The sequence below is a fragment of the Aotus nancymaae genome, unplaced genomic scaffold (assembly GCF_030222135.1).
Source record: "Aotus nancymaae isolate 86718 unplaced genomic scaffold, 86718_ANA_hifiasm-v0.15.2.pri h1tg000012l, whole genome shotgun sequence".
NCBI classification, from domain to species: Eukaryota; Metazoa; Chordata; class Mammalia; order Primates; family Aotidae; genus Aotus; species Aotus nancymaae.
In genome coordinates this window covers 23,426,994-23,439,982 of record NW_026988423.1, presented here as the reverse complement: position 1 = coordinate 23,439,982, position 12,989 = coordinate 23,426,994, and the positions used below count along the sequence as shown (strand labels likewise).

Here is a 12,989-nt window from a genome sequence, read left to right as displayed (position 1 = left end):
TGCCACGTCACCTGGTGCTCGGCCCCTCCTCCGCCCCGGCACAGGTTCATAACAGCCTGTGGTGTTGCCAAGGAGCTGGCACCGTCCAGACCCAGCATGCAGGGTTGGGCCTGAGGTGGCTGGCCACGTCCTCTGTCACGCAGGGTGTTTATGCGCCCTGCAGTCCAGCAATGCAAGGATCGGCCAAGGATCCTCAAGTTTATTATGCTTTCTTTGGCCTTCAAGAACTGGATAGCTGGCCAGGCCCAGTGGCTCACACCTGTAATCCCAGCACTTTGGGAGGCTGAGGTGGGCGGATCACAAGGTCAGGAGTTCAAGTCCAGCCTGGCCAGTATGGTGAAACCCAGTCTCTACTAAAAAATTACAAAAATTAGCTGGGCATGGTAGCGGGCACCTGTAGTCCCAACTACTCAGGAGGCTGAGGCAGGAGAATCACTTTAACCTGGGAGGTGGAGGTTGAAGTGAGCCAAGATTGGGCGACTGCACTCCAGCCTGGAAGACAGAGCAAGACTCCATCTAAAGAAAAATGGCTGTCATTAAAACAAGTCAGAGAAAGCTCTGATGGAAATAACTTTCAAGTTTCCCTCTTGAAATACCTTTTCTGCCTTTTTCCTGCTAATTCATTTTCCTCTCTCCCTCATCTCCCCTTCTGAAAAGCCTTCTTTTACCATAAGACCTACTCACGCAAACCTACTTGTGCAGGCTCCTAGTCTTCTGTTCTGTATATCAGAAAAGAAGTTTTTTTTCAAGACCCAGCTGCCTCCTAACCAGGGAAGCTGAAGAAGCACTTACAGAAAATAAATACGTTGTAATATTATCTTAAGTTATACAAATGTCTTCCGTACGTAGTAGGCACCAAATGTATTTAACTTAATTGAAATCATATGCAAAAACACATGTCCTTGAGAGCCAAAAAAAATTTAATTTTTAAATTATTTATGCACACATAATTCTTAAAATCTCAGGCTCTAGACAGACCTAAGTTTAAATTAAGGCTTTAACAATTACTGGTTGTGACCTTTAATGACTCACCTCATTTCTCTGAACTGCCTCATTTATAAAATGAAGATTTTAATAGCAAGCCCCTTAGGGCTTTAGAGGGGATTAAATATGATACTCTATGTAAATGAGCCACTTGTTCACACGTGTAAACAGTTAAGCCACATGCATCATTCTAAGTGTGTGTACATATTCTTTCATAAATTATCTTTTTTTTTTTTTTTGAGGCAGGGTCTTGCTCTGTTGCCCAGGCTAGTCACAGACTGCAGCCTTGACCTCTCAGGCTCAAGCAATCATCCCTCCTCAGCCTCCTGAGTAGCTGGGAAGAACAGGTGCCTGACACCACCACCCTTGGCTAAGTGTTTTATTTATTTATTTATTATTTATTTATTTATTTTGAGACGGAGTTTCACTCTTGTTACCCAGGCTGGAGTGCAATGGCGTGATCTCGGCTCACCGCAACCTCCGCCTCCTGGGTTCAGGCAATTCTCCTGCCTCAGCCTCCCAAGTAGCTGGGATTACAGGCACGCACCACCATGCCCAGATAATTTCTTGTATTTTTAGTAGAGAGGGGGTTTCACCATGTTGACCAGGATGGTCTCGATCTCTTGACCTCGTGATCCACCCGCCTCAGCCTCCCAAAGTGCTGGGATTACAGGTGTGAGCTACCACGCTTGGCCTATGTCTACTTTTTGACCAGCATCTGTATAAGAGCAATGCCAGGCTGACTGTCTGAGGGAGTGAAGTTGAGCAGCCTGTTGATGCTCCATGTGTAATCCCAAGAGAGCTCCAATATAGCCTCATGGTCTTTGGAGTAGACTCAGGAGAAAGGCCTGGATCATTGAATTTGAGACATAGGATTAGTACCTGCATAATGAGCCAACCATGCTACATCAGACCATGATAGACAGTTGCTAAGTTTTAGGAAACGGATTCATTTATTTATTAATTCATTTATCCAAATATTTATTGAGCATCTGTTATGTCTGAGGCTGTAATGTTGAAGAGGCTATAATGTACAAGGTCCCTTTCCACTTAAGCTTACAGTTTAATTGTTTAACCTAAATAAATAATGAGGCAATTTAATTCATATTTGTTGGAAAATAATTCAGTTCAACTATGTAAGGGAACACTGTGTTTTATTAAAACAAAATTAAAACCCTCAAAGCTTAGCTCTTGAAAGAGAATATCTTACAGGAAGAACTGGCTGGCCAAATAGTCCTGAATCTGTCCCAGTTTCCTTCTCCCTCAGGTTGCCTGTGTCTTTGCTGTTCTCTTTCCATCCCTTTGGTCTAAGCGTAGATTTTTTTTTTTTTTTTTTTGAGACGGAGTCTTGCTCTGTGGCCCAGGCTGGAATGCAATCTCGACTCACTGCACCCTCCAGCTCCCAGGTTCAAGTGATTCTCCTGCCTCAGTCTCACAAGTAGCTGGAATTACAGGCACTCGCCACCATGCCCAGCTAATTTTTGTGTTTTTAGTAAAGACAGGGTTTCACCATGTTGACCAGGATGGTCCCGATCTCCTGACCTCATGATCCGCCCACCTGGGCCTCCCAAAGTGCTGGGATTACACGTGTGAGCCACCACGCCCAGCCTAAGCATAGATTCTTAAACTTTGTTTTGTAGATGAAATAAACTGGAGTCCTCAACAAAATATTTTGCTAAATATGAGGGAGAACAAAAGTACATATTTGAAAGCAGTATGAAACAATGGCATGATTTTGGAAAATTGTTTGGCAGTATTAAAACTGTACTACAGGCCGGGCGCAGTGGCTCACGCCTGTAATCCCAGCACTTTGGGAGGCCGAGGCGGGTGGATCACAAGGTCAAGAGATCGAGACCATCCTGGTTAACATGGTGAAACCCCGTCTCTACTAAAAATACAAAAAATTAGCTGGGCATGGTGGCGCGTGCCTGTAATCCCAGCTACTCAGGAGGCTGAGGCAGGAGAATTGCCTGAACCCAGGAGGCGGAGGTTGCGGTGAGCCGAGATCATGCCATTGCACTCCAACCTGGGTAACAAGAGCGAAACTCCGTCTCAAAAAAAAAAAAAAAGAATCTCCAATTAAAACTGTACTACAGTCAGGTACTATTTGTAATAGTCAAATATTGGAGACAGTCTTTTTTTTTCTTTCTTTTTTGAGACAGTCTAGCTCTGTCGCCCAGGCTGGAGTGCAGTGGCATGATCTCGGCTCACTGCAACCTCTACCTCCCAGGTTCAAGCCATCCTCCTGCCTCAGCCTCCAGAGTAGCTGGGATTACAAGCATGCACCACCATGCCTGCCTAATTTTTGTATTCTTAGTGGAGATGGGGTTTCACCATTTTGGCCAGGTTGGTCTAGAACTCCTGGCCTCAAATGACCCACTCACCTCAGCCTCCCAAAGTGCTGGGATTACAGGCGTGAGCCACTGCACCCAGCCATTGGAAACAATCTTAATCTCCACATGCAATTGAACAGATAAGCTAGGGTATTTTCACTCAATGAAACAGCACAAGAATGAACAAATTGCAACTAAATGGGTGAATCTTACCAATATAATGCTGAGCAAAAGAAGTCAGAAAGGAAAATATACTGTATAATTCTATTTATCTAAAGTTCCAAAACAGTCAAAAGTAATCTATGGTGTTTGAAGTCAAGATGGTTTTATCTGTCTCCCAACTGAGGGATTTTTCAGTCCCCAGAAGACTGGTAGAATTATGATGAGTATTTATATCCAGTGAATAAGCAAATCTTTTGGGTAAGATCTCAGCTCCTATATTTAAAGTGTCTGTGTTCTCAATATAAACCCAATAAGAAAATAATGCTTCAACGAAACAATAATTATTGCATTAATACCAAAAATTCTCACCCTTTACAATCTAAGTTCCGTGGGAGCTGGGATTTTGTCTTACTCATGGCTGCCATAGGACACCTAGAACACATAGCACCTTGAACAGTCCTTGGCACAAAATGGGCATTGAATAGAATTTATTGGATGAAGTAACTATAGTCAAACAGAACAGCATGGCACAGAGGATAACAGTATGTGTTCTGGAACAAGACTGCTTTGGTTCAAATCCCAACTCTGCCACTTGCTAGCTATGAGACACTGGACGTGTTATTTAATCTATCCATGCCTCAGTTTCCTCATCTGTAAAACAGAGAAACTACTACTCTCTTCCTCTTAGGGTTGCTATGAGGTTTAAAGATACTTGTAAAGATAATGTATGGAATTATTTAGTGATAACCATGCCAAAAGAGGGCTTGCCGTATCTCTTAGAAAGATAGGAAATCTGGTCTTCTCACCATCTGTGTGACATACACTAGAATGAATCATTTTAAAAGCTAATAAACGCTAAATAAATAAAATGAAGAAAACTTTTAAAATTATTAAAATTTAAGAGCACAGCAAGATTTTCTGTAGGTAAAGACAAGCTTATTCCAAAATTTATATAGAAAGTCAAAGGAGCTAGAATAGCTAAAACAATTTGGAAACAGAAGAATAATCTGGGAGGAATTAGTCTATCTGACGTTAAGATTTACTGTAGTGCTATAGACTCACTGTAAAGCTATAGTAATCAAAACAGTATGGAGTAGTGAAAGATACACAAGTCAATGGAACAGGCCAGAAATTGATTTTTGACAAAGGAGCAAAAGCGATTCAATGAATAGTCTTTTTAATGAATAGCCCTATAGAAACTGGACACCCATAGGCAAAAGAAAACAAAAAGAACCTAACCTAAACTTCACATCTTTTTTTTTGTTTGTTTTGAGATGGAGTTTCACTCTTGTTGCCCAAGCTGGTGCAGTGACAAAATCTCAGCTCACTGCAACCTCCACCTACTGGGTTCAAGCAATGCCCCTGCCTCGCCCTCCCAAGTTGCTGGGATTACAGGTACATGCCACCACATCCGGCTAGTTTTTTGTATTTTTAGTAGAGATGGGGTTTCACCATGTTGGCCAGGCTGGTCTCAAACTCCTGACCTCAGGTGATCCACCCGCCTGAGCCTCTCAAAGTGCTGGGATTACAGGTGTGAGCCGCTGTGCCTGGCCTAAACTTCACATCTTACACAAAAATTAATTCAAAATGGATTGTGAATGTAAATGTATCATGTGAAAAAAAGTTAATCACTATGTAATTCCATTTATATGATATTCTTTTTTAAAAATTTTAATTTGATTTAACTTAATTTGGCCCGGGCTGTGGCTCATGCCTATAATCCCAGCACTTTGGGAGTCTGAGGTGGGCAGATCACTTGAGCTGAGTTCAAGACCAGCCTGGTCAACATGGTGAAACCCAGTCTCTACAAAAAATACAAAAATTAGCCAGGCAGGATGGCATGCACCTGTATTTCCAGTTACTCGGGAGGCTGGGGCAGATCACTTAATACCAGGAAGTTGAGGCTGCAGTGAGGCAAGATGGCGTGACCACACTCCAGCCTGGGCCACAGTGAGACTGTCTTAACAACAACAACAAAAAATTATTTTTATTTATTTATGTATTTATTTATTTTTGGAGACAGGGTCTTGCTTTGTTGCCCAGGCTAGAGTGCAATGGCGCAGTCTCGACTCTGTACCTTCTGCCTCCCAGGTTCAAGTGATTCTCATGCCTCAGCCTCCTGAGTAGCTGGGATTACAGGGACATGCCACCATGTCCTGCTAATTTTTTGTATTTTTAGTTGAGACGGGGTTTTGTCACGTTGACTAGGCTGGTCTCAAACTCCTGACCTCAGGCAATCTACCTGCCTCAGACTCCAAAAGTGCTAAGATTACAGGCATGAGCTACTATGCCCAGCCCTGATTTTTTTTAACTTAATTTTATTTTTTTGTAGAGATGGGGTCTCCTTATGTCGCTCAGGCTGGTCTTGATACACATTATTCTCTTTTAAATTATGATCATTATTATTATGACAGGAGAATTATTCAGTCACACACTGCCTGGCAGAGTAGGCAATCAATAAATATTTGGTGAATGAATCAGTCAATGATAGGTACAGGGAAAAGATGGAAGAGTGATAGATTTTCTTTTCTTTTCTTTTTTTTCCTTCTGAGACAGGATCTTGCTCTGTTGCCCAGGTTGGGGTGCAGTGGCACCATCTCAGCTCATTGCAACCTCAACCTCCCTGGGATCAGGTGATCCTCCCACCGCAGCCTCTTGAGTAGCTGGGACCACAGGTGCACACCACCATGCCTGACTAATTTTTGTATTTTTTGTAGGGACGGGTTTTGCCATGTTGCCCAGGCTGGTGTATAGTGACGCCAAGCTTGGGAAACCTGGGCTCAAGCAATTTTCTTGCCTGGGCCTCCCAAAGTGCTGGGATTGAAGGTGTGAGCCACCCCGCCCAACTAAACTTCTGTTCTAATGAGGAAAACAGACTTAATGCATTATGGCTTTGAGTTGAGGCTTTAAGGATAAGTAGATGGAAGAAGGATGAAGAATATACCGGGAAATGAGAATATAAAGATTAATTGAGGCTGGGCATGGTGGTTCATGCCTATAATCCCAGCACTTTGGGAGGCCAAGGCAGGAGAATTGCCTGAGCCCAGGAGTTCAAGACCAGCCTGGGCAACACAGTGAGACCCTGTCTCAAAAAAGAAAAAAAAAAGTAATTAAAAAAATTAATTAAGGAGGCTTCTGAATACATGTAAAGAGTATGGTCCCAGCTGAGCATGGTGGCTTATGCCTGTAATCCTAGCACTTTGGGAAGCCCAGGTGAGCCCAGGAGCCTGGGCAACATAGTGACACTATATATACATACACACATACACTATACACACACACACACATACACACACACACACATACATACATACAAAAAAAGAGACCTCTCTCTCTCTCTGTCTCTCTCTCTCTCTCTCTCTCTCTATATATATATATATATACGAGTCTTTATATATAAATAGTCTCTCTCTCTCTCTCTCCCTCTCTTTATATATATAATAAATATGTGAGTAAATTTCCTGGGATATGTTCCTTCTCTTGCAATACAAATGTCGCACAGTGTGTATCTGTTCCACCTGTTTGAACCATTTCCAGGGCTGTCTTCCTCTCATCTTCAGCCATTGAGGTCTTCAATCCAGGTGTTTTCTTCTCATATATAGACTCATATATATATATATATATATAGAGAGAGAGAGAGAGAGGTCCCTTTTTCTGTAAGTGATGGAGTATCATTAAGGAGTATGTTATGTAAGAGGCCAGGCATCATGGCTCATGCCTGTAATCCTAGCACTTTGGGAAGCCCAGGCAAGAGGACTGCCTGAGCCCCCGAGTTCAAGACCAGCCTGGGCAACGTAGCAGGATGCTGACTCTACAAAAAATTTAAAACTTAGCTGAGGCCAGTGGCCCACGCTTGTAGTTCCAGTTACTCTGGAGGCTGAAGTGGAAGGATCTCTTGAGCTTAGGAGTTATAGGCTGCAGTGAGCCATGATCGTGCCACGGCACTACAGCCTGGGCAACAGAGCAAGACCCTGTCTCTAAAAACAAAAAAAAGCTTGTGAGAGATGACTCCAGTGTCAGTGTGAAGGCTGGATGACAACAGAAAGGGTGGCAGGCCAAGTGTAAATATATAGCTCCTAAAAAAAAAAAAGAAAATATATAGCTCCTATGAGGAAACTATAGTTTAATTCTGAGTTGATAAGGGTGTATTTATACTAACACATCAGCAGTAACATGGCTATGACTAGCCTTTCTCTAATCTAGATGAACTTTCTAGAGGAAGGAAATCCCAATCTCTTACAAGAAGGAAACAAAGAAGATGAAAAAGGGTGAATTCTCAATTTTGACTTATATATATTTGCTAGACTTCCAAGTCTGGGTAGAAATGTAGACATTGTTAGGCTCCTTTCTTTAGAGATAGTTTTTTTTTGTTTTTGTTTTTGTTTTTGAACAGAGTCTTGCTCTGTTGCCCAGGCTTGAGTGCAGTGGTATGATCTCATCTCGGCTCACTGCAACCTCCACCTCCCAGCTTCAAGTGATTCTCCTCCTTCGGCCTCCTGAGTAGCTGGGATTACAGGTGCACAACACCATGCCAGGCTAATTTTTGTGTCTTTAGTAAAGATGGGGTTTCACCATGTTTGTCAGGTTGGTATCAAACTCCTGACCTCCTGATCTGCCTGCCTCAGCCTCCCAAAGTGCTGAAATTACAGGTGTGAGTCACCAAGCCCAGCCTTTTTTTTTTTTTAGTTTAAATAAAAGAGGAAATTTATTAGAAGAATAAATGGGTCAAAAGCTAGAACCACACCTTTTTCCTTTTTGAAGGACAGAGAATACTGTAATCACAAACTTCTTTTTTTTTTTTTTTTGAGATGGAGTCTTGCTTTGTCACCCAGACTGGAGTGCAGTGGCATGATCATGGCTCACTGCAACCTTTGCCTGCTGGGTTCAAGCGATTCTCCTGCCTCAGCCTCTCGAGTAGCTGGGATTACAGGCACGCACCACCATGCCCAGCTAATTTTTTGTATTTTTAGTAGAGACAGGGTTTCACCATGCTGGCCAGGCTGGTCTGGAACTCTTGACCGCGTGATCTGCCTGCCTTGGCTTCCCAAAGAGCTGGGATTACACGGTGGCTGAGTCACTGTGCCCGGCAACTTCTCTCTTTTTTTTTTTTTTAGACAGAGTCTAGCTCTGTTGCCCAGGCTAGAGTGCAGTGGTGTGACCTCGGCTTACTGCAACCTCTGCCTCCCGGGTTCAAATGACTCTCCTGCCTCAGTCTCCCTAGTATGTGTGATTACAGGCATGCACCACCACACCAGGCTAATTTTTGTATTTTTAGTAGAGATGGGGTTTCACCATATTGGCCAAGCTGGTCTCAAACTCCTGACCTCAGGTGACCTGCCCGCCTCAATCTCCCAAAGTGCTGGGATTATAGATCTGAGTCACCACGCCTGGCCACAAACTTCTAATTCTGGGTTCTGCACGGTCAGGAAGAAAATATCCTAGAGGGCAACTCTCCTTGTATACTGCTTAAGGGACTAGAATGTGGATTCATTTCTGCTAGCTCTTTGATTCTTATAGTCCCTAATGCTGGCCTCAAACTTGTCAAGCACAGGTTGGCAGACATTCCTGAGCTCCTTCAGGCCTCTCTGAATTGATTCAACAGCTGGAAGAGCACCTCGAGTCTGAATGCATAAATTAATTTTGCTCTCTGAAGGATGGGTTTGAGTGTAACCACAAAATTCCACTTTTTTTTCAGGGTTCTTCATGATGATGTAATGTAGCAAATTTCCTAGGGTATGTTCCTCTTCTTGCAATACAAATGTCACACGGTGTCTATCTGTTCCAGCTGCCTGGGCCATTTCCAGGGCTGTCTTCCTTTGGTCTTCAGCCATTGAGGTCTTCAATCCAGACGTTTTTCTCTCCAGTTCCTGGTCCTCTTCCATCTCAGGGGTGGTTTTCAGATCCTCAGGTGGCGCTGGTGGATGGGTGGGACGCTCTGCCCCATATCCAGTTGCTTGTGGGAGAAGCAGGAAGAAAGGAACCACCAATGTAGAGACAGTTCTCAACTTCCCCAGACAAATAGTTGTCTTGCAGAGGAACAAAAAAAGATTTAAAGTATTACATCTAAAAACCAGTGATTTCTATAAGGATTAACTCAAAGAAACTCCGCAACAAACTCTCCTAAGGTCCAGTTAAGGATGTTAGTAATTTGAGGTTTTGTATTTCTCTTCATTTCTCCACCTGGCCTATTTCCTGTTGGAAGGTAATTTGGTTACCATGAAAACAAACAAATACAACTCGTTTCCTCTAGTTGGACCGCTGGATTCCACCGTTAGCGGAACCTCTCTGGTTCCTCTCTTATGGCTACTCCCTACTACACTTCAGTGAACCTTTACCTCTTTCCACTAAGCTACCTGCTCCCCTATCTTTCTCTCCCAGACTCCCTCTCCTGGTGTGACTGCTCCATTGAATGTGTGGAGAGCTATGGGTGTTTGCCTCCCAACTTACACATTCTGTGTGCAAACTGATCTCCCAACAGTGGGGTCGACTCCTGCAAAGATACGTTCTTTTTTTTTTTTTTTTAGGACTGACTGAATTCAACAAGTATTTATTGAGTGCCTATTATGTGCTAGATATTGTTCCAGGTACTTGAGACACATCAGAGAACAAAACCAAGAACCCTGCCCTCGTGGGGCTTCCAGTCTAGCATTTATCGTCAGTTCACCTGCAGGCTACCTGGGAGGCAAGTCACTGCACCTCTGTGCTTGGGTCCTCAGCTGCCCAATGGGAGAATAAGCAGACCTGGCTCAGACGTGGGTAACGTGCCTGGTGTACTGTGGATGCCAAACGGGATACCCTCCACCCACCACCCAGACAGTAGATAGGGCTGGAAGTTGATTTTTAATGATAAAGTACAATGGAAGGAGGGCAGAGGGGTTAAGCCAAGCTGTCTGGGGTGCTGTGGTGGTGGTGGGCTGGCTACATAAACTGCTGCTGCAGCTGCTGCTGCTTGGTGGCCGCCTTGCTGGCGAGGTCCTTGGCCTTCTCTGTAGCTGCCAGTGCCATCTCCTTTGCCTTCTCCTTGGCTTCCTTGGCTGTCTCAACGAGTGTTTTGGAAGGGGCTTCACCTTGCAGCTTCGCCAAGACATATTCAAACCCTTCATTAGTCTTGGTCACGTTGATTTTGAACCGGGCAAGACCAAATTCCTGGACAGCTCTGGAGACACCAAATAAGCTACAGGAGACCCAGGCTTCACAGCGGATTTCGGTCCAGCCACTGTTGTCAGAGTTCACACAGTAAACACATCGTTCCTCCACCACCATCAGCCGGGCGTGGTTGATGTTCCAGGTGAAGGTGGTCATGGTCTGATTCTGTGGGTCCACAATAGAGTCCTCCAGGATGTACACCGAGTGAGCAACATTGGCAGGAAACAGTCGCTCGGCCCAGCGGGGCATCCTGTTGGTCTTGGTCAGGAGTCGCCGGGACAGCAGTTTCTGGTCAGGGGTCACCTCCCGGTGTACTATGTCTTCCATCAAGACACGTTTGCTATAGGGATTCGGGTACCGCTGCCAGAAGGCAGCGAACACTTGGTCCCAGGAACTCCGGAGCACGCTCTGGCCCAGGAAATACTTCACCACCGTCCCGGGCGGAGGGGCTCAGCACCCATGCAACATCAGGGGTGCGGAGCCTAGGAGGCACGCGGGGGCCGGGCTGGGCCGGGGCTCGGCGCACACCCGCCGCCAGGTTCATAGCTCAGTTACCACCGCACCGCGCTCCCCACCGCCATGAGTTGTCCGGCTGCACAAAGACACATTCTTTATGGGGCTATATTGGTTGGTCACCGGAATTAGGAATACCTTGGATATTACCATTTTGTTTCCTATTAAACAGCTATACAAGGAAATAGTAATCAATTTTTATGAGTAGGAATCTATTTTCTTTTTTTAAACAGACAGGGTCTCACTATGTTGCCCAGGCTGGAGTGCAGTGGCTATTCACAGGCGGGATCCCACTACTGATCAGCACGGGAGTTTTGACCTGCTCCGTTTCCGACCTGGGCCGGTTCACCCCTCCTTAGGCGACCTGGTGGTCCCCCCCTCCCAGGAGGTCACTATATTGATGCTGAACTTAGTGCGGACACCCAATCGGCATAGCGCACTACGGCCCAGAACTCCTGGACTCAAGCGATCCTCTAGCCTCAGCCTCCCAAGTAGCTGGGACTACAGGCACGCGCCACCATGCCCGGCATGAGTAGGGATCTAAGCAGCACAGAGAATCAAGGAAGTTGTGAGACATGTATAAGTTGGTACAAAAGGGTGACCCAAAACCATGAGTTACCTAGGCAAAATTAAGAATCCGGTTACTGGCTGAATGTGGTGATTCAAGCCTACCCAAAATGCACCAGCACTTTGAGAGACTAAGGCAGGTGGATTGCTTGAGCCCAGGAGTTTGAAATCAGTCTAGGCAACATGACAAAACCCTGCCTCTACAAAAAATACAAAAATTAGCCAGGCATGGTGGTGTGCACCTGCAGTCCCAGCTACCCTGGAGGCTGAGGTGGGAGGATCACTGAGCCCAGGGAGGTCGAGGTTGCAATGAGCCGAGATGGTACCACTGCATTCCAGCCTGGGCAACAGAGCAAGATTCTGTCTCAGGAAAAAAAAAATCAGGTTACCGTACAGCCCAAATACAAAGAAAATAGATTTAGGCAAGTAATCAAAGTCTGGAAGTTCATAAATGAACTATGAATTAACTATTCTCTCCCTTGCCTTCTCCTTATCCCTCCTCCTTTCTTCTTCCTCATAACTTGGGGAAGGATGTGATCACACATAGCATAAAGTGCGGTTACATTGCTAATGAGAAGCAGATCAGCTGGGGAGGAGATTGGACTCTCTGAGGAAAAGCTCCTGAAATGTCCTGAAGTAACAGGTGGATCTAATGTCAGAACTGTTTGTAAAATGGAAAAGGGGTGAAATGTGTCATTTGCTGGGATAAACACTGTCAGCATGACAGTCCACATGTTACACACCTGCTTGTGCTTTTTGCTGCTGGGAGCACTTTCCACCAACACACACCCTACTAATGAGGAAACTGCAAACGAGAACCCAAGAGACTAAACGCAGGTCTGCAGTGAGGGATATGTTTACATCCTACACGTGAGTAGAGTAAGTATATTTTTAGGCTAGCAAGTTCTGGTCAAGCAAGCTTAACATGAAAACATGAGAACTGCCCTACTTTAAGGGACCCACCCAATTCAATATTCTGTTTTGGAGGATGGAACTGAAAACATAATCAGCATATAGAGCTTAATGTGTAAATGACCAATTTAGTTTTCACTGTTTGCTGTGCTGTAATAAACCTACATCATCCTCTGTGTGAGATTAACTCTCCACTAGGACAGGGTCCCTGTTAAATCAGCAGTTACCTGGCAACTTTGGAAAAAGTCATTCTGGATAGACAAATTAAACACACAGACAAGGATGACTTCTCCAGACATGAATTTTGAAATGTATATTAAACTTTTCAGGCTCACACCTGTAATCCCAGCACTTTAGGAGGCTGAGGTTGGA

At 44.6% G+C, this 12,989-nt stretch overlaps 2 protein-coding genes across 2 annotated transcripts; both read right to left on the bottom strand.

Moving 5' to 3' along the window:
* Nucleotides 1–8,953: 8,953 nt before the first annotated feature.
* Nucleotides 8,954–9,361, bottom strand: LOC105729749 (DNA-directed RNA polymerases I and III subunit RPAC2-like). The gene has a single exon (XM_012470661.2). It carries the CDS (start codon nt 9,359–9,361, stop codon nt 8,954–8,956), a length of 408 nt encoding a protein of 135 aa, XP_012326084.2.
* A 1,036-nt stretch (nt 9,362–10,397) lies between these two features.
* On the bottom strand, nt 10,398–11,291 carry LOC110568343 (PRELI domain-containing protein 1, mitochondrial-like). Its single transcript, XM_064375288.1, has 3 exons — nt 11,189–11,291; nt 10,547–11,074; nt 10,398–10,513 (listed from the first exon to the last, which is right to left on the bottom strand). Exons 1-3 carry the CDS (start codon nt 11,289–11,291, stop codon nt 10,398–10,400), a joined length of 747 nt encoding a protein of 248 aa, XP_064231358.1.
* Between the last annotated feature and the right edge of the window lie 1,698 nt (nt 11,292–12,989).

Excerpts from the sequence above, each read along its gene's own strand:
- LOC105729749 (XM_012470661.2), bottom strand. The coding sequence starts at position 9,361 with ATGGAAGAGGACCAGGAACTGGAGAGAAAAACGTCTGGATTGAAGACC.
- LOC110568343 (XM_064375288.1), bottom strand. The coding sequence starts at position 11,291 with ATGGTAATATCCAAGGTATTCCTAATTCCGGTGACCAACCAATATAGC. Across the intron at positions 11,075-11,188 it reads TCATGGCGGTGGGGAGCGCG|CCCCTCCGCCCGGGACGGTG; the intron begins GTGCGGTGGTAA and ends ATGGGTGCTGAG. Across the intron at positions 10,514-10,546 it reads TGTCTTGGCGAAGCTGCAAG|CCAAGGAAGCCAAGGAGAAG; the intron begins GTGAAGCCCCTT and ends TCGTTGAGACAG.